Genomic DNA, 23052 nt, shown 5'->3' on the forward strand with positions numbered 1-23052 from the left:
GAAGGGACTCAGCTCGAAATATCAACTGTTTATTTGTTTCCATAGATACTGCTTGCCTGCTGAGTTCCTCCAGTATTTTGTTGGAGTTGGTTCTCCCAAATTCCCTGACCTGAAACCGACAATCAATTCCTTGGTGTTGCTGACATAAAGTGCAAGGTTTTGTTGCAACATCACTCAACCAGCCAATTTATCTCACTGTTGTACCCCTCCTCATTACCATCTAAGATTCTGACAAAAACAGTGATGTCATTGGCGAATTTATAGATGGCATTTGAGCTGCGATCAGTGTACAGAGAGTTAGAGCAGTGGATTAAGCTCCACTCCTCTTCTAACATCAGCCTCTGAGATAGATATCACAGGGTCACCAGGTGTGGGGGTTCACTGTGGACGAAAAGAGATGCAGTCAAAATAGCTGTCGGAACATGTGAATATTGTTCACAAACCTATGTCCCGTGATGGAGATTATGAGGTCAAGGAAGGGAAAAGCAGAATCCAGTACCATGGGAAGTTGAAAGCAGGTTGAAAACTAGCAACAAAAGTACAGTAATGGATTTTTTTGACTTTAGGTGCATGAAGCAACACTAGTAGAATCATTTGTGTACTGGGTGGGAAACAGTTGTGTGAAGAGGTATGTAGAAAGTAGGTCTGAAAGAAACACTTTACCAAAAAACCCAGACGAAAGCAGGCATGGACCAGGTCAGGCAACTTCTCAATGACACTCTCCAGATCTGGAAAAAAAATAAATGGAATTAAAAGAGAGGTTGGTGACTATAAGAAAGAGTTCAATAAGCTATATTTATTCCATAAAGATATGTGTTCAATGTGCTTTGCTTTCAGCTGGAGTTGAATGCATTTATTTACTGCTCTATTTCACTATTTCTTCCTCCTTTTCTAGAGCACTCAAGTGGAATCTCATCCTTCAAACCAATCCGATCGCACGTTGCCATCCCTACAGCCCATGTCATGCCTTCTACCTCTAATCCCTCACTAAGCAGACTTGGGGAAAAGGATGATGGAGCTCCCTGTACTAAAGTGAACCTTTCCAAGATGTTGCCTAGCAAGTCACAAAATGTTTTTACTCGGAACCCATCCTTGGACATGAAGGACCCCCGACCCATCAGGAAATGGTCGTCCCTCACCAAGCTCAATGGAACGGGGACGGAGAGTCCTGACTGTGAGTTTGCTGGCAATGGAAACTCTGCAAACTGTATGGCCACTGTAACAAATTTCAATGTTAAGCCTAGTACATATGGGGAAACTGAGCTGGACAACTTTACATATCGCAACAGAGAATGTTCAAAAACCCAGGAAACAAAGCGATGGGATACATCTACCAAAGAGTTCTGCCAGAGCCAGTGTCCCATTTCTGATGGGCAGTACAAATTTGAGAGTTTTTATAATGCTGCAGGTGACTCCTCTTTGTCATCATCCTCACCCAGCAAAAAGCGCTCAGACTTAGCACTCAGTGCCTTGACTGCAACCAAAGCCATCCCAGACGACCTGGAGACTTACAGACCGAGACGTGGCTTTACGTCTTGGGAACACAAGCCTGCCTGTGGCGCAACAACTCCCTCTTCTCTGAGGACTCAGCGGTGGCTTAGTGACCAGATGCAGGCCACTGCTCTTGGCCTCGGCCCCACTGAAGACTCTTGTGCATTTACAGGTTGGCAGCAGAAACAGCCGCAGGAGCAGCTGAGGCAAGAAGCCGATCAGAAGCAGGTAAGCATTTAATATCTGTTTCTTTGCGTAATGCACCTGGAGGGTACTGAAATAAATGAACTGCTTGAGTATCGTCAACAGAAATATGTTTGCTTTTGGGAATTTTTGTATTAACATGTTTTTCTCCGAAAATAAGAATCAGAATACTATGGTCTTGTCCACAGTTCCTAGTTTGGTTATGGGAAAGGTATGAGAAGCAGTTTGTGAAAATCCTTCTTGCTCACTCTTTTACCTTTACTGAGCTCATTTACAACAGCCTCAGCCATGGAATATTTTTCATAAGGTTCCATCAGTTACACTGTTCAAAATAAAGTTCAAAGGGAATTTATTATTGAATTAAGTATACAGTATGTCACCATAAACTACCCTGACATTCATTTTCTTGCAAGCATTCACAGTAATACTATGTGGAACAAAAGAAAAACTACACACAAGGTCCGACATCCAATGTGCAAAAGACAAACTGTACAAATTTTTAAAAACTAATAATAATAAATAGGTAATGCGGAGAATTTGAGTTGTAGAGTCCTTGACAGTGAGTCCATAGATAATGGAATCAGTTCTGTGTTCTGGACGTTTCCATAGTTATCTTTAAAAATAATATTTATCAACATCTTTCACTAATTTAAGATCTAGATGCTAAATTTAAAATCAGATTAGCAAAAGCAATGAAGAGCCCAGTTACAATAATGTGCCATTAGCTGTCCTGAACTTTATAGTTCACTCAAACTTTGCTCCCCAAGGTATCTGTAAATTCATCACACAGTCCTCTTGCTGAACATTGAAGACTTCGGTTTGATGTCTAGAATTTGCTCAAAGGCAACACCTAAGCCTCTGCAATTGCCTCCAGAGGGGTATAAGCTATGGGAGCACTCCAGACAGGATTGTACTCTTGAATGACATGTTCAAAGTCAAGATCAAGTGAATCGTGAACATGCTGTGCTGCAATACTCTTCACAAATGCAGATTATGAACTAGCCTCAGATATGAAGAAACTCTCTTGGGCAAGCACTGCAAAGTTTGTTTAACTCTAATGGAATTACACACCAGCACATAACAACTAGAAAAGCAGAGAAAATGGAGAACATTATTAGACCTCACACCCCCAACCCATGGTACTGACTGCAGTGGCCTCATTGCCTAGCTGAGTGCTAGTTCCTTTGTAGGATGCCGTGCAGTATTGTTTTAAGGTTGACAATTCATCTGTGTAATCCAATTAACAGAACATTGAATTAAAGTCCTCCCTGCCTTTGGAACAGTCTGCTTAACTATAAGAAGACAGTGATCATTAGTTGAACACCTAAGCTAAATTTTCATAGTGGAGAGTATCCTGACTGGTTGCAACACGGCCTGGTATGGGAACACCAATGTCGAAGCCTTTGAAAAGTGTTGGATACTGGCCAGCCCCCTCCCCCCCCACTATTGAGTATATCTACAAGGAGAGCTGCACAAACCATGCTCCCTGCTTGCTGCTGCCATCAGGAAGAAGGTACAGGAGCCTGAGGTCCCACACCACCAGGTTCTGGAACAGTTATTACCCTTCAATCATCAGGCTTCTGAAGCAAAGGGGATAACTTCACTCACCAGCACATATCAGTCAAAACTGACCAGAAAGAGGCAAGGAGACAGAGGTTGATATTAGGACCATTAGTTCACAGTTTGATAATAGTTTGTCTGCATCCATTTCTGGTCATTGTTCCTTGGACGTATGTTGAAGACCTAAGAAGGCATAGGGAAGATTTGAATAGTTCAAAGGATGAGGAATTTCTATATTGTAGATAGATTTGAGAAGCTGTGAATATTTCCTTAGCTTCAATCCTCACTTTTCAAAGGAAGCTGGACACCAATTGTAGCATTACTTGGAAGGAGTTGGAGAACATGATTGACAGGATTGCTGCTGCAAGAGTCAGCATGGGTTTGATAGGCCGAATGAACTTTGTACTTAGGACTGTGAGGCTAAGCACATCCCCAATGCAGTATTTAGGTTTGTTGATGACACCGCTGTCATTGGCTGTGTCAAAGGCAATGGCAAATCAGCACGTAGGAGAGAGATTGAAAATCTGGCTGAATGAGGCCACAACAACAACCTCTTACTCAATGTCAGCAAGACCAAGGAGCTGATTATCATCTTCAGGAGGAGAAACCTACAGGTCCATGAGCCGGTCCTCATCAGGGAATCAAAGGAAGAGAGAGTCAGCATCTTTAAATTCTCCACTGTTATGATTTCAGAAGATCTGGCCTGCCCAGCATGTAAGTGCAATTATGAAGAAAGTACGGCAGTACCTTAGGAGTTGGCCAAGACTTGGCCTGACATCTAAAGCTTTAACAAGCTTCTATAAATGGGTGGTGGAGAGCTTATTGACTAGTATGGAAACTCCGATGCCCTTGAACAGAAAATCCTATGAGAAGTAGTGAATTTGGCCCAGGCCAACAATGGCAATGCCCTTCTCATCATTGAGCCCATTTACACGAAATGCTGTTGCAGGAAAGCAGCATCCATCATCAATGAATTCCACTATCCAGGCCATGCTCTCTTCTCGTTTCTGCCATCAGGAAGAAGGTACAGGAGCCACAGGACCTACACCACCATGATCAGAAACAGTTATTACCCCTCAGCCATTGGCTCTTGAACCAAAGAGGATAACTTCAATCATCTTCATGCCCCATCATTAATTGCTCCCACAGCCAATGGACTCACTTTCAAGGACTCTTCATCTCATGTTCTTCATTTTATTGCTTATTTATTATGTTTTCCCTCTTCTGTATTTACACAGTTTGTTGTCTTTTGCACACTGGTTGATTGTCCTTACTGTTGAGTGTGGGCTTTCACCGATTCTATTGTGTTTCTGGGGTTCACTGTGAATGCGCGTGTGAAAAAGAATCTTAGGGTTGCATACAGGGACACATGTACCAATTCCATGTTTCTATTACTGCAGTGCCCAGTCTTAAGGTGTTTAATATCAGTTGTGATGTGCTTTAGAATGCATTTTACATATGAAAGGTGCTATATAAATGTAATTCATTTAGAGAAAGTCCATGAATGGGCAAAAAGGTGCAAGTAGAGAAGAAAAATGCTGAGATGCCTGCAAAGTCATAAATTACAGAAATTCAATAAATCCGAAAATATTTAAGGAACATGTATTCTTCTTTTTCATTTCAATTTAGCACAGTAGATGAAAACATTTTATTTTCTGTCTTCAAATGATGTATAATGAAGTTGTATATCTGTATGACAGAGATCTCTACCGCTGATGTGCATTTATCCATTTATTGGCTAATAACCTATTTGTTAATTTATAGCTGGGAAAATTACTTTCCTCCCACCACCTTAAGTTTGAGATACTTTGTAGATCCTATGTGATCTAACCAGCAAATGACAATCTAGAAACAGCTGACTTAAGTTCAGTCTTGGAGGGCTACGTGGACATAGCTTTATTTAGAGATACAGCACGGTAACAGGTCTTTTCGGCCCAATGAGCCTGTACTGCCCACTTACATCTATATGACCAATTAACCTACTAACCTGTACATCTTTCGAATATGGGTGGAAACCAGAGTACCTGGAGAAAAGCCACGTGGTCACGGGGAGAATGTACAAACTCCTTACAGACAGCAGCAAAATTAAGCGCAGATCGCTGGTGCTGTAATAGCATTACGTAACCACTATGTTGCTATACTACCCTATATAGCTGGTACTTGTTGGTGCTTTCTTGGCTGAGGAACTCATTTACTGAAGCACTGAATCTATGAGAAATTATCGGGTGTTAAATCTCATCAAAAAGGGGAATCTATCTATCGATCTATCTATCTATCTAATCACACAAGAACATGGCCTGAAAACCCTCAGGTAACAAAGCTTGTTATTGCCTGCACTAACAGTGTGAGGTAGATGAAGAATTAAAACTCTGGCGCCCTTGTTGAACACATCACCTATGTAAAGAACAATTAGATAACAGATTAAAATTAGTAACATGGATGATGTAAAGCTTAATATTGGAGTAGAAAGAGACTGTTAGACAATTTCTGGAGTGAATCAAATGACATCAAAGTGATTTTCACACTGCCATCTGTTTTTTTGTTGTGCCATTATTTCTCAGAAATGTGAAAAATCTTCAGTGGTGATTTGTAGTATAAATAACTCTCATGAAAAACACAGGGATCATTTAAAAGCCAAGGAGTAGAACTTAAAGGGTGCATATTGTTCTGAAGTGCGCATTACTCAGATTTAGGGTCTCTACTTCTGTAGTAAGTTTAAATATTCTTGCCCGAAATGGCTGGAAGCAGGATATAAAATACCTGTTGGGTTAGCTGATGACCTAAGTTGCTTCTCCAATTTAGTGTTTCCTCAATTCACATATCCCTGTACACAGGAAACACTTAAATTTAGCCAGTAAGGGACCAAGGCATCCTGTTCATTGCAATGATGCTAGTCCAAACAGTCCAGCAGGTGAATTTCCACCTGAAATTGATGGAGATGGTGGAAGAAGGGGAGATGACATCATGGGAATCCAATAGTGACTGCTGACTTCACTTACCTGTCTGTACCCAATGTTAGGAGGTGAATTGTTGTAGATTTGATCAATACCTTTTCTTATCTTCTATTGTAAATATTGGTTGAAGTGTAATTGTAGGTAAGTTAAACCCTTGCGAATTGTGCAGCTACTATGTAAACAATATAGGTTGTGATGTTTCTATTACCTAAAACAGTGAACTTTAGTTTGTTAATTAACTGAGGCAATACAGCAGGATGGATACAGGCTGTAAATGTCTTTGTTGAAGTGACCTTCCTGTGCAAGTGACTTTGTACAGTCAGTTGTCGGCTTATTATATGGAAAGGTAGTGACCAAAGATGAGCCAGGCCAAAGCGGTATGGTCATTTTAAGCTGATACAGACAAAGGCAGGCAAGCAGTTGTTCATGACATTGGGTGTCTGCATGAAGAATGGGACAGGAATAGATGTGAATGATACGTGTGAGGGAAATGTAATAGCAAGCAAGGACTGAACGTTCAGGTAGTACTGACCTGGCTGCAGCCCAAAAGAACATTAGTCTTCAATGACAAACGGGAGAAAATCTGCAGGTGCTGGAAATCCGAGCAACACACACAAAATGCTGGAAGAACTCAGCAGGCCAGGCAGCATTTATGGAAAAGAGTACAGTTGATGTTTCGGGCCGAGACCCTTCGTCAGGACTGGAGAAATAAAAGATGAGGAGTAGATTTAAAAGGTGGGAGGAGGGGAGGGAGAAACACAAGGTGATAGGTGAGACCAGGAGAGGGAGGTGTGAAGGGAAGTTCTGGGAAGTTGATTGGTGCAAGAGATGCAGGGCTGGTGAAGGGAGAATCTGATCGGAGAGGACAGAAGGCCATGGAAATGAGAAAAGGGGGCAGGAGCACCAGAGGGAGGTGATGAGCAGGTAAGGAGATAAGGTGAGAGAGTGGACGAGCTTGTGGAATGGGGGGGGGGGGTGCAATGGCACATTACCAGAAATTTGAGAAATGGATGTTCATGTCAAAAGGTTGGAGGCTACCCAGATGAAAAATAAGGTGTTATTCCTTCAACCTATACGTGGCCTCATCACAACAGTAGAGGAGGCCACGGATAGACATATTAGAATGGAACTGGGAAGTGGAATTAAAATGGGTGGCCACAGGGAGATCCTGCTTGTTCTGGCAGACGGAACTCAGCGAAGTGGTCTCCCAATCTACATCAGGTCTCACCTATTTACAGGAGGCCACACCAGGAGCACTGGACACAGTACATGACCCCAACAGACTTATAGAGAAGGACTGTTTGGGGCTCTGAATGGTAGTGATGGAGGAGGTGTAGGGGCAGGAGTAGCACCAGTTCCGCTTGCAAGGATAACTGCCAGGAGGGAGATCAGTGCGGAGGGACAAACAGACAAGGGAGTCATGTAGGGAGTGATCCCTGCGGAAAGCGGAAAGTGGGCGGAAGTTACAGAGAATTGTGCTGGACGTGGAGGCTGGTGGGGTGGTAGGTGAAGGCAAGAGGAACCCTATCCCTGGTAGGGTGGTGGGAGGATGGGCTGAGGGCAGACATGTGTGAAATAGAAGAAATATAGTCCAGGTAGCTGTGAGAGTCCATGGGTTGAACAGGGTGGGAAGAGGTATGTTCAGTCATCTTTAGTGACTGTGCCATGTTTTACCATTAGATCCAATTAAATCAAATAGGCTCCATTAAGCACAATATATGGTTATTAATTGAGTGTCCTCTGTCTGAGGATTGAGGCATAGATCTAAGCTTGTGGAGCATATTCTTATTGACTGCATTGCAAGGCAGATAGAGGGGTAGACTGAAAATAATGTCACAAACATATATCTGAAGGCTCCAGAGTGTGAAAGCTGTGGACAAGTGCCACATGTATAGATTATATATGTGTAATATCCCTGATTTATTTTATTCATACAGTTATACTGTTGGGAATTTTATTTTCCCGCAGGTTTTCTCAAAACGCAATGTGTTCCTTTAATTACATTATACAATTGTGTGACTCAGTTAATTGATAAGTTAGGCTTGTTGAATTAGTCAGCAGGATTTGTCTTGTTAACATTTGGCCAATAACTTGCCTTGAAACATTCTAGAGGAATCGGGTGGATTGGGGGGGGGGGGGGGGGTGGGCAGCCATTTTCTGGAGAGAGTGCAGTCATTTTGGAAAGAGAAGGAGAAAGACAAAAGAATGGAGACAGCTGATAAACATAGCAGAACATGGTGAAATGCTCACAGAACCCATTTGGAAGGACAGATGCTGCTGTTGGAACTTCCTCATGCAGAAAAAGGAGAATTTACAGACAACTTTTAATTAGCTAGTTATCACACGACCTCGGAGAAAGTTTGATGCCTTGTCCTTGGACGTTGCGTGGAGATTTATTTATGATTTGTTTGGACTGTGTTTTCAGGCAGTGAGTAAACAAAATGAAGCAAACTGGACTGATTACGCAACAATGAGGTCCAATCATTATGTGCACACAATATGTAATGGGTCCTTTTCTTTATTATATTTGCTATAGTTTAAAATATTTTGTCAATACAATTTTAAACTAAATTACTGCTTCCTGGTGAACAGTATATTTGCAAGGGTGTGTCAATATTCATACAAATAACAGTCCTATGTTCCCTTAAAAGAAACATTCAAACTTTTATGTTTGTGCTTGCCTGAATCATATTTACCCTAGACCTGTTTATTTATTGGAAATGGCCTTCTCATTGTAATCCCCATTTATTGTAGAGTTATGCTACTGTTGGTTTGCATTCACAATAGTCACTAATTCATTACGAACCTATAATAATTGCGTTACATATAATCCATCAGCGCGTCCTCATGAAGGGATTTGGCCCGAAATCTTGACTATTTATTCCTCTCCATAGATGTTGCCTGAGCTGCTGAGTTTCTCCAGCATTTTGTCCGTGTTGTTGAAGATTTTCAGCGTCCACAGAATCTCTTGCATCGATAGGTTCTTGACTTTATGCACAATTCACCTACTGGTGCTCGTTTTGTCAGATTGAAGAATGATTACCATCTTATAGTTAGTACCCCAGATGGGACAATGATCTGATCTGGAAATAAATTGCTGGACTGAACAGAGTCTTGACCATTCATCTGAAAAAATGAGATTGCTTTGTTCCACGTGGCGGTTCTCAGACTTGGGAGGAGAATGGTCCAAGGATGTTTTCCTCTGGTTAATCTTGAGCCATGTCATCAATAGAGGAAAGATGACAGACAAATATTTCCACTTGTGTAAACACAAGGGAGATAACCCATGGAAGGATAAAATAGAAACTATTACAGTAGGTGTGAAAAATTAGCACCTTACGGGATAAATTCACAGGAGAACATGGCAATTGAAAACTAGAGGAAATGGTATATATCATCAATGAAACAAGATCTAGAACAGGGGCACCCAGCCTTTATGATACCATGAACCATTACCATCAAGAACCAGAGGCGGGGAACCCCTGATCTAGAAGTATTACCTGTGTCTCCCAGCACTGTGCACAATAACACATGAAAGGAAAGGATGCTGTAATGTGAGGAAAGAAGATTTGAAATGCGAAGATCAGCAGGCTCTGAGATCAAATGTAGAGAAGCAACAACCTGACTACCGTACAGATGGGGGGTGGGGGGGTTTGCTCTGAGTCTTGAACAGTTCAAGGCAAGTACTGAGCTAACCACTGCCAAAAAGTGGACCACAGTCAGCACCAATTGTAAATATTGGAACCAAATGGTAGTTAAAGAGGCAGGGATCAGTGATGTGTACTGTGACAGCTGGGGTCACCTGGAACATGGTCTAGTCGTTTGCTGGAATACTGCTACAAGAAGTTGGTAGGCCAGAAGGACCTGTTAATGTGCTATATCTCAATAAAAATCAAATAAAACATGCTGTCAATCCCATCTGGCAGTGGGCAGCCAACATCCAACCTTGCATGTTACCTTGAATCAGGACTGTAAATCTAGTATCCCAAGGCATCTAAGAAAGTGGTGGGACAAGAAATAAACTCACTTAGCATATTCATATAACAACCATATAACCATATAACAATCACAGCACGGAAACAGGCCATTCCGGCCCTCCTAGTCCGTGCCGAACTCTTAATCTCACCTAGTCCCACCTACCCGCACTCAGCCCATAACCCTCCACTCCTTTCCTATCCATATACCTATCCAATTTTACCTTAAATGACACAACTGAACTGGCCTCTACTACTTCTACAGGAAGCTCATTCCACACAGCTATCACTCTCTGAGTAAAGAAATACCCCCTCGTGTTTCCCTTAAACTTTTGCCCCCTAACTCTCAAATCATGTCCTCTCGTTTGAATCTCCCCTACTCTCAATGGAAACAGCCTATTCACGTCAACTCTATCTATCCCTCTCAACATTTTAAATACCTCGATCAAATCCCCCCTCAACCTTCTACGCTCCAATGAATAGAGACCTAACTTGTTCAACCTTTCTCTGTAACTTAAGTGCTGAAACCCAGGTAACATCCTAGTAAATCGTCTCTGCACTCTCTCTAATTTATTGATATCTTTCCTATAATTCGGTGACCAGAACTGTACACAATATTCCAAATTTGGCCTTACCAATGCCTTGTACAATTTTAACATTACATCCCAACTTCTGTACTCAATGCTCTGATTTATAAAGGCCAGCGTTCCAAAAGCCTTCTTCACCACCCTATCTACATGAGACTCCACCTTCAGGGAACTATGCACTGTTATTCCTAGATCTCTCTGTTCCACTGCATTCCTCAATGCCCTACCATTTACCCTGTATGTTCTATTTGGATTATTCCTGCCAAAATGTAGAACCTCACACTTCTCAGCATTAAACTCCATCTGCCAACGTTCAGCCCATTCTTCTAACCGGCATAAATCTCCCTGCAAGCTTTGAAAACCCACCTCATTATCCACAACACCTCCTACCTTAGTATCATCAGCATACTTACTAATCCAATTTACCACCCCATCATCCAGATCATTTATGTATATTACAAACAACATTGGGCCCAAAACAGATCCCTGAGGCACCCCGCTAGTCACCGGCCTCCATCCCGATAAACAATTATCCACCACTACTCTCTGGCATCTCCCATCTAGCCACTGTTGAATCCATTTTATTACTCCAGCATTAATACCTAACGACTGAACCTTCTTAACTAACCATATTCAACAGATCAGAATCAATCGCAGGCTCTGGCCTGTGTGGTGAGTGAAATGAATCACGACGTTGATTGCAGATTTTGGTCACTGTCCAGCCAGCTCCATCTGTGAGTCAGGGTGCTACGTTTGTTAACATAGGAGGTCATATCAGGGTTAGATGTCATGGTTTGAAACAGGATCTGACTGTGACTGCTGTGAAAGATGTGTGAGTGCTGCCACGTTGCCTGAAGAATGACAACAGATGATGTTACTGGAACTTCAATTAGCATACCCTACATCTGATCACCATTCTGCATAGGGAAAGTGGTGCTTAGCTGTTACAGAATGAGGGCTGAGATTTGGCAAGGAACCAACACCGTTTTTGAAAATACAAAAGCCTGAAAGCACGTACCACCCAGAACAGCTTCTACCTTGCTGTCATAACACTTTAAAATAGTTCCCTAGTGTGAAAAATTGGACTTCGACAATTCTGAATTTAATATTTCAGCAATATTTGAATAATATTGTACAGTTGAAAAAAGGTTGGCTTTTCCGGCGTATATGATGAATAAACTCTTCTCAGGCTTCCAGTCATGTCCAGGTATTGATCTGAACCGTTTCAATGTTTCAATGACAAACTCTGCCATCTTCATCAGGGATGATGCCTGTGCGTATCTAGTCCAATAGCATTTGTATCCCCGCCATCCGTACCTCCTGATTGGTTAGTCCTCATCCAATCAGCTTTCCGTTGTCCCACCTTGTTTACCTTGTTTTTCCAGAGTCTAACAAAAGCACTGTGAGGCTTTTCAGCAGAACACGCTACACTAACGCTGTCAGAAGCTTACCGATTTCCTCCTCGCATATTGCAACAACCCCCAACCAACAACTTTCCAGCTATGCTGTTCCTGGGTGGACCCTTATCAAGGGAAAATCTGCAGATGCTGGAAATCCGAGCAACACACACAAAATGCTGAAGGAACTCAGCAGGCCAGGCAGCATCTATGGAAAAAAGTACAGTCAATATTTTGGGCCGAATCCCTTTGGGAGCTACTGCTGATTTCCTCCAGCATTTTAGATGTGTTCCTGGGTGGACCCTTGCTTGGATCTCTTCACACCCAATCTCAGAAGCAGTATGCAGGACAAACAGCTGAGACAAACTGTAGGGCTTCTCAAACAAGAAAGCTTGATGTTTGACTCCTGGGTGAGGGACTACAGAGATAATCAAAAGTGGGAACTTGAAAAGATTAATGACCGAACTGGACCACTCACCTAGACAGTGGAGATTTCATCTGATATCATTTGGAGCTGACACATCGATCAGTTGAGGGCAGCAGAGTCAATTGTTAGAGGCGATAGGTGGCTAAACCTGCCAGAAACACTTCCGGCAGTCCGAGAGTCAACTCCTGCAACCACCATGGAGGAGGCCCCTGAACCCGAGATTGTTTCACAACCACAAGACTTGCTTGCCAAGCAGAGTGATCCCCTTGTCAGAAAGGACATTATCCCACAAGAGTAAAAAAATCCTCCACAGTGATTCAATGTGCGTTTTCTCTGCAGCTGTTGCACTTCATTCTGCATTGACATTGCTTTACCTTATTTTACCTCAATGTACTGAGTAATGATCTGCTCTGTATGAACAGTACAAAAGACACACTTTTCACTGTATCTCAGAACACTTGACAACAATAAACTAGTTCCAGTTTCAGTTCTTTCCTTTTGACATCATGAGGTGTAGGTGAGTGGGACTCCGTGACCATACTGATACACCGGTAATGAGGAAAAAAGGAATGATTAATTTTCAGAGAGGTGGTAGATTGTTCTTGCTTGCTTGCCTTCTTGGAGCTGAAGATGGCTGTGCCATCCAGGGCACATCCCTTGCTCTATCCTCGATGAGTTTGTGCATTGCTGCTGGATCTAGTAAAAAGTGGAAGGTCAGATATAGACCATAAGACATAGGAGCAGAATTAGACCATCTGCCTCATCGAGTCTGCTCCACCATTCATTCATGGCTGATCCTTTTTTTTCTCCTCCTCAACCCCAGTTCCTGGCCTTTCCCCCAGTGATCAAGAACCTGTCAATCTCTGGCTTAAATACACGTAATGACCTGGCCTCCACAGCTGCCTGTGGCAACAAATTCCACAGATTCACCACCTTTGGCTAAAGAAATTTCTCTGCATCTCTGTTTTGAAAGAGTGCTCCACTATCCTGTGGCTCTGCCCTCTTGTCCTAGACTCTCCCACCATGGGAAACATCCTTTCCACATCTACTCTGTCTAGGCCTTTTAACATTCATAAGGTTTCAATGAATGCAACCCCACATCCTTCTGTATTCTGGCTAATATGGAGCCAGAGCCATCAAATGTTCCTTGTATTATAATACTTTCATTCCTGGAATCATCCTTGTGAACCTCCTCTGGACCCTCTCCAATGCCAGCGCATCTTTTCTTAGATGAGGAGCCCAGAACCATTCACAATACTCAAGGTGAGCCCTCACCAGTGCCTTATAAAGCCTCAGCATCACATCTTTGCTCTTGTATTCTAAACCTCCTGAAATGAGTGCTAACATGGCATTTGCTTTCCTTACCACCAACTCAACCTAAAAGTTAACCTTCAGGGTGTTCTGCACAAGGACTCCCAAGTCCATCTGCATCTCAGATTCCTGGATTTTCTCCATGTTTAGAAAATAGTCCGCTCATTTATTTCTTCTACCAAAGTGCCTGACCATGCATTTTCCAACATTTTATTTCATTTGCCACTTTCTTGCCCATTCTCCCAATCTATGTTCTTCTGCATCCTATCTGTTTCCTCAACACTCCCTGCCTCTCCACCAATCTTCGTATCATCAGCAAACTTGCAACAAAACCATCTATTCCATCATCTAAATCATTGATATAAATCCATATGACCTCCATCTTGAACTGGGTGTTGGCTTTTCACTGTACTTGAGCTGAAATATGAAATAGGAGTCACTGGGACTGAGGGTGGGATCACCTGTCAGTCAGCTCAAGTCAGCCTATCACCTTTCCATATAGTGTCTTGTGTAATATTCAGTCAGAGAAATAAGAAAACATAGTAAACTCTTAGTATTGTTTTATTTGATGCTAATTTACAAAATGCATACCCACTTTTGTAATCTGCAATAATCACGACATAAACATAAATCTTTTTCTAATTGACTAGAGCATTCTTGCATGTTTGTTGAATATGCCCACCATGTGAACTTAAATCTCCCCAAATCCTGACCTATTTTATGAGGAAAATATTGCTGGGAAAAAGTTAACATGCTCTATCTGTGATTGTTCGAACCATCTGAACAAAGTTTTAAAAATGGATATTTTAAAAAATGTGAAACAATACTTCTGTGACACATCCAGAATTGTCAAATATTGGGAAGTTTATTGACACATTAGGAAAATACTTGCAAGTGGAGGCATAGCTTGCATTCTTTGAGCATTGATGATTGTCATTTGGGAAACAATGAGCCTTAATATTCTAATGTTTGCTTACAGCACCTGAGGTACTCTGTTACAGATGAGGAATCAAAAATTTGCTTTAGTCCAACAACATGTGGCTTCACCCTTGGGCATTTTGTTGAGTTGCCTCCTTGACTGTAATGGCTCCTTTTGCTGTTGCCATACATTTGCTAGAAGAGCTATAAAGCCAATGAATCATCAGAAATAGATGAAATACCTGAAGGCCACTCTGTCCAGAGAGAATAGCAACAAGTGATAAGTATTTGTACAGCTTCCATTGAAGACTGGCATTGAGCTTTTCCCATATCTGGTGAGGAGGAAGAATATTGAAAAATGCAGCTTGCAGAGGAGTTGGTAAAAGTGAAATTGACTCGGTGGTGGCTCAGAACGTATCCCACAATGGAGGGATCTCACAGTACCAAAATCTCACAGCATCTTGTATATCTTGTGTCTGTAGAAATTCTGTCATATAGCACAGGCCATTTCATTTCTAAAGGAGTTTCTGAAAGCAACGTCAGTTACGTTACTCAAATTTATTAAAGAAAAGCCTTGTAGTATTGAACTTGGAACTTCTCTAAAGAATTCATGCGTGAAGTTTCTTAATTCACTTCTGAACTTGTTGAAGTCATTAAGAGTTGTGAAGCTGACATGATGCTTGAAATCCCTTGAGCTTGACATAGATGTCCGCTTTGTTAAAGTGAGCAGAGGTGAGGCACTCAGCTCAGACTCTGCGATTCATAAATACTACAGCTGATGCTGGAATGGGAAGCTGAATTAAAATCGGTGGGCGTTGGGAAATCTCGCCTTTTGTGACAGGCCATTTGATGAAGTGGGTCACCAATCTACTTCTGGTCTTATCGAGGTAGAGGAGGCTGCACCTGATGCAGTAGATGGCCCCAGCAGACTCGCAGGTGACACGTTGCTTCACCTGCTTTTGAAGGACTGATTAGGGCCCTGCATGGTAGTGAGGGAGAAGGTGTAGGGACAGGTGTATCGCTTATCCCACTTGCAGGGATAAGTACCAAGATGGAGATCAGTTGGGAGGGATGACTTAAGTTTATCTTTAACTACTGGTCCTGAATGGGCCATATAGTGTCTGCCAATCATTTAATGTTATGTGATACAGTATACACCTTTTTAGTGCTAATGACCTAACATGATTCTCTGCCCAAAACTGCTTTGTATTTACTTCCTCCACATGCACAGCGCGAATGTAAAATTAATGCCATTATTCTGCGTTTGTCTTATTGAACAGAAGCACAACGGAGTGTTGAATGCAACTTGGTTTATGTTTGATTGAATCCAGGGCCCCAGGCATCAGCTCTGTGGTAAATGTTACTTAAAATTGAAACTGGTACAAATCTACTCTGGAGTAAATCAACCTTTAATCTTTGGTATCTGGGCTTTGATGGCAAGGCCAACATTTACTGCTCGTCCCTTGGTTTTCTAGAAGAGTCAAAGACGGTGAATAATTAATGCTTTTCAGCATTTATTTCTCATATGTAACTACCCCTGTTACATTGGAACAGGGGTTAGTCACTGCTTTGCCTCAAGATTCACAAGCTAAGAAATAGAGAAATGGAAACCAAATATTGTGGGTAGATTAAAGGAGAGGGCTTTTGAATCAGTTTAGAAACTCATTAACACAGTGTTTGCTTTCCACACCCCTCCCCTGACCTTGATTGTTTAAATTTTGGGCTCCTGAAATAAAGAGCACAAATATCTCGATAATGTTTCATATCAACTATTTTTTTAGAATCATTCTTCATCAAAGGCATAATTCAATAGTACGTTTGGACAGAAATGCACTTCTGAATGAAGGGGTAATGGTCCCGACACAATAGCCTATTGATTATCAATCAGCTAACGTCCATAAATTTTGATTATATTAATATTTGATAGATTAAGAAAGAAAATGATTTTATATGGTTTTGGAACTTATTGAGGATGTTCCTGGAAGAGACAACATATTTTTATTAACTTTAATATTTCTTAATAGATGTGTCCTTCCAGGAAAGGACTTGCACATTTAAAAATGGCAATCATTGCAAGGGTCTTTGTAGAACGTGAGTGCTTTCGTCAAACGTGGAGCTCAGCACATCTCAGATGGATAGTTTGATTGAGATCAAGTCCTCCTTTCTACTTCTGAAAACTGCAATCACCACAGTGAGTTTTCTTCGGTGAATGACAGAATTTAGCAGAAATAAAGGATCAGATGAGTTTGACAATAATAAACATTAGTAACAACACAATGACAATTAGAAGAAAATTCAGAAGCAGGCTGAGACCTCTGTTGTTCATCAGGTAATCCATTCTTTATATTGACTTGCACCAGCACAGCCACAACCTTGATGGAATGCAGGGAATTAAGTTATATCTCCTGTCGCAGAAATAATTGGTGTCGCGTTTTAGTCGTCTGAAGGATTCATATCATCATTCCAATTTATTGCCAGTTTTCCTTTGTCCTCATTCCTCCCTGTTGTATAGTAAAATATTTTGTTAGATTTGGTGTATGGACATAGTTATAAAATGCAATTGTCATTTGATAGAGAGATCCAAATTAAAATTATTAATGCCTCCAAATATAATTTTATTGGTTACTTCAGTGACATTTTATTAAATATTTATTATTACTGTCCACATCACTGGATTTCCATCACTTGAGAATTTGAAGCCCTGTTTAAATGTTAGCATTTACAAGGCATTAATTTCCTTGCTTGTTGCAATATTTAACCCCCCCACCCTAATTCCTCACTCAAAAACATACTCAATTATATGAGTAAAAGTTAACCATTTCTGGTCTAAGAATCTCATTGTGTTGTTTTCTTACCAATGGAAATCTTTAGAGCGGAAAGGCTTAATGCTTTCCAGACACGGTTTCAGTTGCTACCATATAAAGTAATGTCGAGTGGGCTCTAGCTGAAAGTCGAGGTACTTTTTTAACTCTTCCTAGTGAGCCATGCAAGGAGTAATTTTATATTTTATTTTTAAATGTGCATGGATGAAGACTGTAGCCATTTAAGGTAAACTGGAGAGCTCCTTTGTAGCTGAACAAATAGGAAACATGCCATAATATGTAAAACATTCGTTGTGTGCCTGTTCTCCAGTAGTAATACATCATAGCGTTAAGTCTGTATGCAAATATGGTGTTGTGTATGATTTGCCTTCTCCCTTAGGCAGTGTATGAACTAGTTATTTGATTCTGAATTATTCAGAAGTCCATATAGAAGTCTTCAGCATTACTTATTCACATTTTTAAGATAAATATACACATGCAGTAGCATTCAAATCATGCGAACATATTTTGAGCTGCACTGTCACATCAGCTTCTCACATTTTTATGAGCCATATTAGAAGTAGATTACCTCTTGTGATTTGAAGAAAGAAATGAAAGTTTCATTTTTTTTAGATGAACTTTACTTGCTACAATAATCTTCAGTTGGAGGGGACTTGGGTTAATCAAAAGGAAAGGTTTTCCAACCCAGCAGGAAATGTGCAACTGCAATAACAGCTCAGTTCACGTATCGTAGCAGAGTGATTATTATTTTCTGTTCTGTTTATACATTGCAAATAATGTTCACCATTTTTCAGTCATCTGCAAGCACAGAAATTTTATGAAGTATAAGTAATAAACTTGATTTTATTTTGTATTTTCTGAAATGGAATCTGCAGCAAAGACTATTTTAAGTTACTCACATTCTACTGTGGGAGAATTTTTATGCATTCCACTTGACGAATTTCATTAGAAAACTGATTATTTCACTAACTGGCTATGTACATGCCAGTTACTGTTACGTACTTCCTGGCCCACATTACATATGCATGTTTATAATCACAAATGAGGGTATCGGCAGATGCTGGAAATGTACTTTTTTCCGTAGATGCTGCTGGCCGGCTGTGTTCCTCCAGCATTTTGTGTGTGTGTTGCTGTTTATAATGTACATGTAAACGACAGTTCCACAGAATATTCATTTCATATAATATACACAAGATATTCTGGTGAATTTGGAAGGGTCACGGTCAGAAGTCCTGATGAAGGGTTTTGCCCAAAATGTCAACTGTTTAAATCTCTCTATAGATGCTGCCTGAATTGCTGAGTTCCTCCGTCATTTTGTGTGAGTTGCTCATTTTATATAATTTTTTTTCTTGCAAAGCAGAAAGAAGCCATTCACCCCTGTAAACCTATGCTGGCTGGCTGTGCCTTGCCATCAGTTCCGTTCCCAAACTCACTTCATTGTGAAATTCTCTGTCACAAGCCAACAATTCCAACCAATTCTCTGGCACTGCAGAAAATTTACATCAGCTAATTAAACACCAGCACACGTGGGGAGAGACATAGGACGAAACCAGAGCAGCCTGGGGGCATCATAGAGAGGGTGCGGAAACTATATTCAGGGACCAGTGGCTCTCCCTCCTTCGTCCTTGTTCAGCTGGACTCTCTTGTCCACAATTCCACCTCTTAGCAACAGAATGAGCAGAGGAAAGGCATGTGTGTATGAACTCTGTAGGTTTGTTACATCGTGGATGTTCCGTTGAAGGTTGCTGTAGGAGACCCTCTCAGAAAGCCTGCTGGTTCAACTCACAGTCACTTGATTGTCTCAGTACCACTTCTGCGCCAGTCTCCAGGAACTGGATTTTGATTACCAATAACTGTGCACCATCCCCTTTCAGATTTGTACATCTGGAAAAATAATTGCCACTATCACAGTTCATTTTGCCACCTATTTTGGCATACAGTATGTTCTTTTTCTACAAGGAATTGAAGGGAATATCTGAAGTAATATTAATGGCTTGAGTTTAATTTCTAATTATTTATGAATAAAGGAGAATAATGGGTTCGAGGAGGGAGCAGGCATTGGGACTGAAACATCATTTTATGGATGTCAGAGCAGGTTTGAGGGGATAAACTGGCTCCTTTTCCTTTAGTTCTTATCCCAAAATCTGCTAGTATTTAATTGTAGTCTAGTCTCTGAATTCTTTGGCATTATCCTTAACCATAAGGCACAGAGCAGAATAAGACCATTCAGCCCATTGAGACTGCCCCACCATTCTATCTTGGCTGATTTATTATCCCTCTCAACTCCATTCTCTTGCCTTCTCCTGGTAGCCTTTGAACCAAAAACCTACCAACAACCCCTTCAAATATACCCAATGATTTGCCTCCACAGGCCTCTGTGGAGTTCATCCCCAGCTTCCTTTAGCAATAAATACTGGCCACTTTTTCCATTTTAATCTGTAACAATTTCCTTCTCATTTGAAAACATTCTGTGATGTCAGTTGCATTCTTATTTCATGCTTTGCTTCTATCCCGGGTTTTTACCAAGAACAACTGTGTCAAAGCTAATAACGATTAATGAGAGATCAAGTTCTTCAATATGTAGTCCCTCCACAGCCTTTGCAGTGCACTGGGATGCAGCTATCACTGTGTATTTTGTCTTTTATGTAGGAAAGATACTGGGTTTGCTACATAAATTAAGGACTACTGTGTCTGCATTTGGGATATCCAATTATGTTGGCATTTCAATCAGGTGGTGAAAGATCTTCTCAATCCCAAATTCACTTGCTGCAATGTCCAGGGTATGTGGTGACAGAGACACAGTGTAAGTTAGCTGTTTGGAAATCTCATTCCAGTTCAGAGATAGCGCGAGATGCCGCAAGATGACCGTATCTTGATTTCCATTCTTCATTTTACTTTTGTTTTCATATTCAATCTCTTATTTTTGGAAACTATTTGGTTTATTTTTGAATATATTTTCCCTGCATTTCTTGAAGCTGATGCGACAATTTGTTGGCAGATCCACCGGTATCACCGTCAGTGAAGCAATCGTGAATTGCAATTGCGGGAGACTTTCAATCTTTATTTTTTCAAAAAACAATGTGGTGTTGGTTATTTATACCAGCACGCAATGTTGGTGCTGAAAGTGTGGTGGCACTTGTGGGCTGTCCGGCACAAACCTCTCTGATTTGATGCAAACTGCGCAGTTCATTGTATGTGCTAATGTTTCCATGTACGTGTGGCAAATAAAACCAATCTTTAATGTTCATTAATCTTATTTTAAGATGTAGAGGAATGTATACTTGGACAGCACTCCCTTTCAAATCCCTGGAATGTCAACAGGATACCAGTGATCCCTGCACTCCTATATTCTGGAGACGTGGACAATCTATAGGCACATCACAGAAGTGAAACGATGCCCCTACAACAAACTATCTAAAATCCTACAAATTCATTGATGTTAGCTTGCTCATCAACGCATACTTAGACAGTACTTCCTCTCAAATCCCCGGAATGTCATATATGCAATGCTTAATAATCTTATTTAATGTTTAATAATCTTATTTTCAGCTGTAGGGGAATGTATACTTAGAAAGCACTTCCTCTCAAATCCCTGGAACATACGCGATGTTCAATAATCTTATTTAATGTTCAGTAATCTTATTTTAAGCTGTAGGGGAATGTATACTTAGAAAGCACTTCCTCTCAAATCCCTGGAATGTCATATACGCGATACTTTTCAGATGCCGGAAGGGTTTCGACTGAGAGGTCGACTTCCATAGATGTCGCCTGACCTGCTCAGTTCCTCCAGCATTTTGTGTGTGTTGCAGGTATTTTCTATGGCGTGGAAGAACAACAAGCATACTTCTCAGGTGTGGCTTATGTTTGCTTGTTTATTTATTTAGAGATACATTGTTAAATAGACCCTTCCCACCCATCGAGCCACACCATCCATTTAACCCTAGCCTAATCACAGGACAATTTATGATGACTAATTAACCTACTAACTCTTAAGTCTTTGGACTGTGTGAGGAAAACAGAGCACCTAGAGGAAACCTGTGCGATCACAGGAAGACTGTACAAATTCTTTACAGGTGCCAGACTTGAACTCCAAGCTCTACATTGCCCAAGCTTTAATAGCATTGTGCCATTGTTTGTCTTGGTAAATACTTCATCCTGATGGCTGACTCGTTATTTATGACAGTTATTATTACACTTTTTTTTAAGGGAGCTTTCTGTGTGCATATCAAATGTGTATTTTCATACATTTGAATTATATTAGCTATCACTGACTTCTATGATGTGAAATACAACTTTAAATATCTTACAGAAGTACTTCATTTGCTGGAAATACTTTGGAGTGATCGGATGCCCTGCAAGGTGCTATATAAATGAAATATTTAGTTGTTTTGGTTTTCTCCCAAATCCTCATTTCTTTCATGGTTCTCTTAGCATTTGCAAGTATTTCCCTCAGCCTCTGGGGCAGAGCCTGAGTGCTCGGGGAGACAGGATCACACAGCCACTTTTATCTGTTTGAGATTTAGGTTGTTTATGCAAAATAAGCAGATCGTTCCAGTATTATTTTCCCATGTTGATGATACTAAAAATGTTCTGGAATTATTTTTCTGTCATAACCCTTCGGGAAGAAGATTAAATATTACCCAGCTTGTCCAAGAAACATGATCACACACTGCTGTTGACTACATTGCTATGTGTGCAAAAATAATGATTCCCAGAATGGAAAACAGTGATAATATCTTTTGTTATTTATCTGCAGAAGTTGAACATGATAATTCTTCCCCGGTAGCCTCTAATCTGAAGGCATGAATATCAATTTCTCATTCTGTTAAGAAAATCACCCCCCTGCCCTCTTTATTCCCTACTCTGGCCTCTTACCTCTTTTCTTCTGCTTGTCACCTCCCCCTCATGCCCCTCCTCCTTCCCTTTCTCCTATGGTCCACTCTCCTCTCCCATCAGATTCCTTCCTCTCTTTACCATCCCCACTCACCTGGCTTCACCTATCACCTTCTAACTACCATTCTTACCCCCACCTTCTTATTCTGGTGTCTTCCCCCCTCCTTTCCAGTCCTGAAGAAGGGTCTCAGCGTCAAAACGTTGACTGTTCATTTTCATGGATACTGCCTGACGTGCTGAGTTCCGTTCGAAGTATGTGTGTTGCTCTGGATTTCCAGCATCTGCAGAATTTCTTGTGTTTAAGGTACGGTACTTCTGTCCTTATGTGAGTCAATTTTTTTTTACACTCAGTGAACAATCCTCAGTGACATTGTTTTGAGTCCATGTGTCAATGAGTCAATGAATCCATGTTGTTTTGATACAGTATGTCAAGGCAAACAGGACTTAATAGTAGTGTTTACTTTGCAAGGCAGGATTTAAAACTGTTCTTCCTGAGCAGATATAAACCTGGTTT

General features: G+C 41.0%; 1 protein-coding gene and 1 long non-coding RNA gene across 4 annotated transcripts in view; one reads left to right on the top strand and one right to left on the bottom strand.

The window, feature by feature from the left end:
* The window catches only part of cep85l (centrosomal protein 85, like), a 322550-nt gene that overhangs the window by 138077 nt on the left and 161421 nt on the right, over positions 1-23052 (top strand). For all 3 annotated transcript variants that reach the window (XM_073057398.1, XM_073057396.1, XM_073057397.1), the window contains exon 3: positions 896-1719. In XM_073057398.1, the coding sequence (XP_072913499.1) occupies positions 896-1719 (824 nt within the window). The remainder of the gene's footprint in view (positions 1-895; positions 1720-23052) is intronic.
* Positions 14451-18547, bottom strand: LOC140733703 (uncharacterized). Its single transcript, XR_012100335.1, has 2 exons — positions 18214-18547; positions 14451-17324 (listed from the first exon to the last, which is right to left on the bottom strand). It is a non-coding gene; the product is annotated as an uncharacterized lncRNA (long non-coding RNA).

This window comes from Hemitrygon akajei, chromosome 9, assembly GCF_048418815.1.
Source record: "Hemitrygon akajei chromosome 9, sHemAka1.3, whole genome shotgun sequence".
NCBI lineage: Eukaryota > Metazoa > Chordata > Chondrichthyes > Myliobatiformes > Dasyatidae > Hemitrygon > Hemitrygon akajei.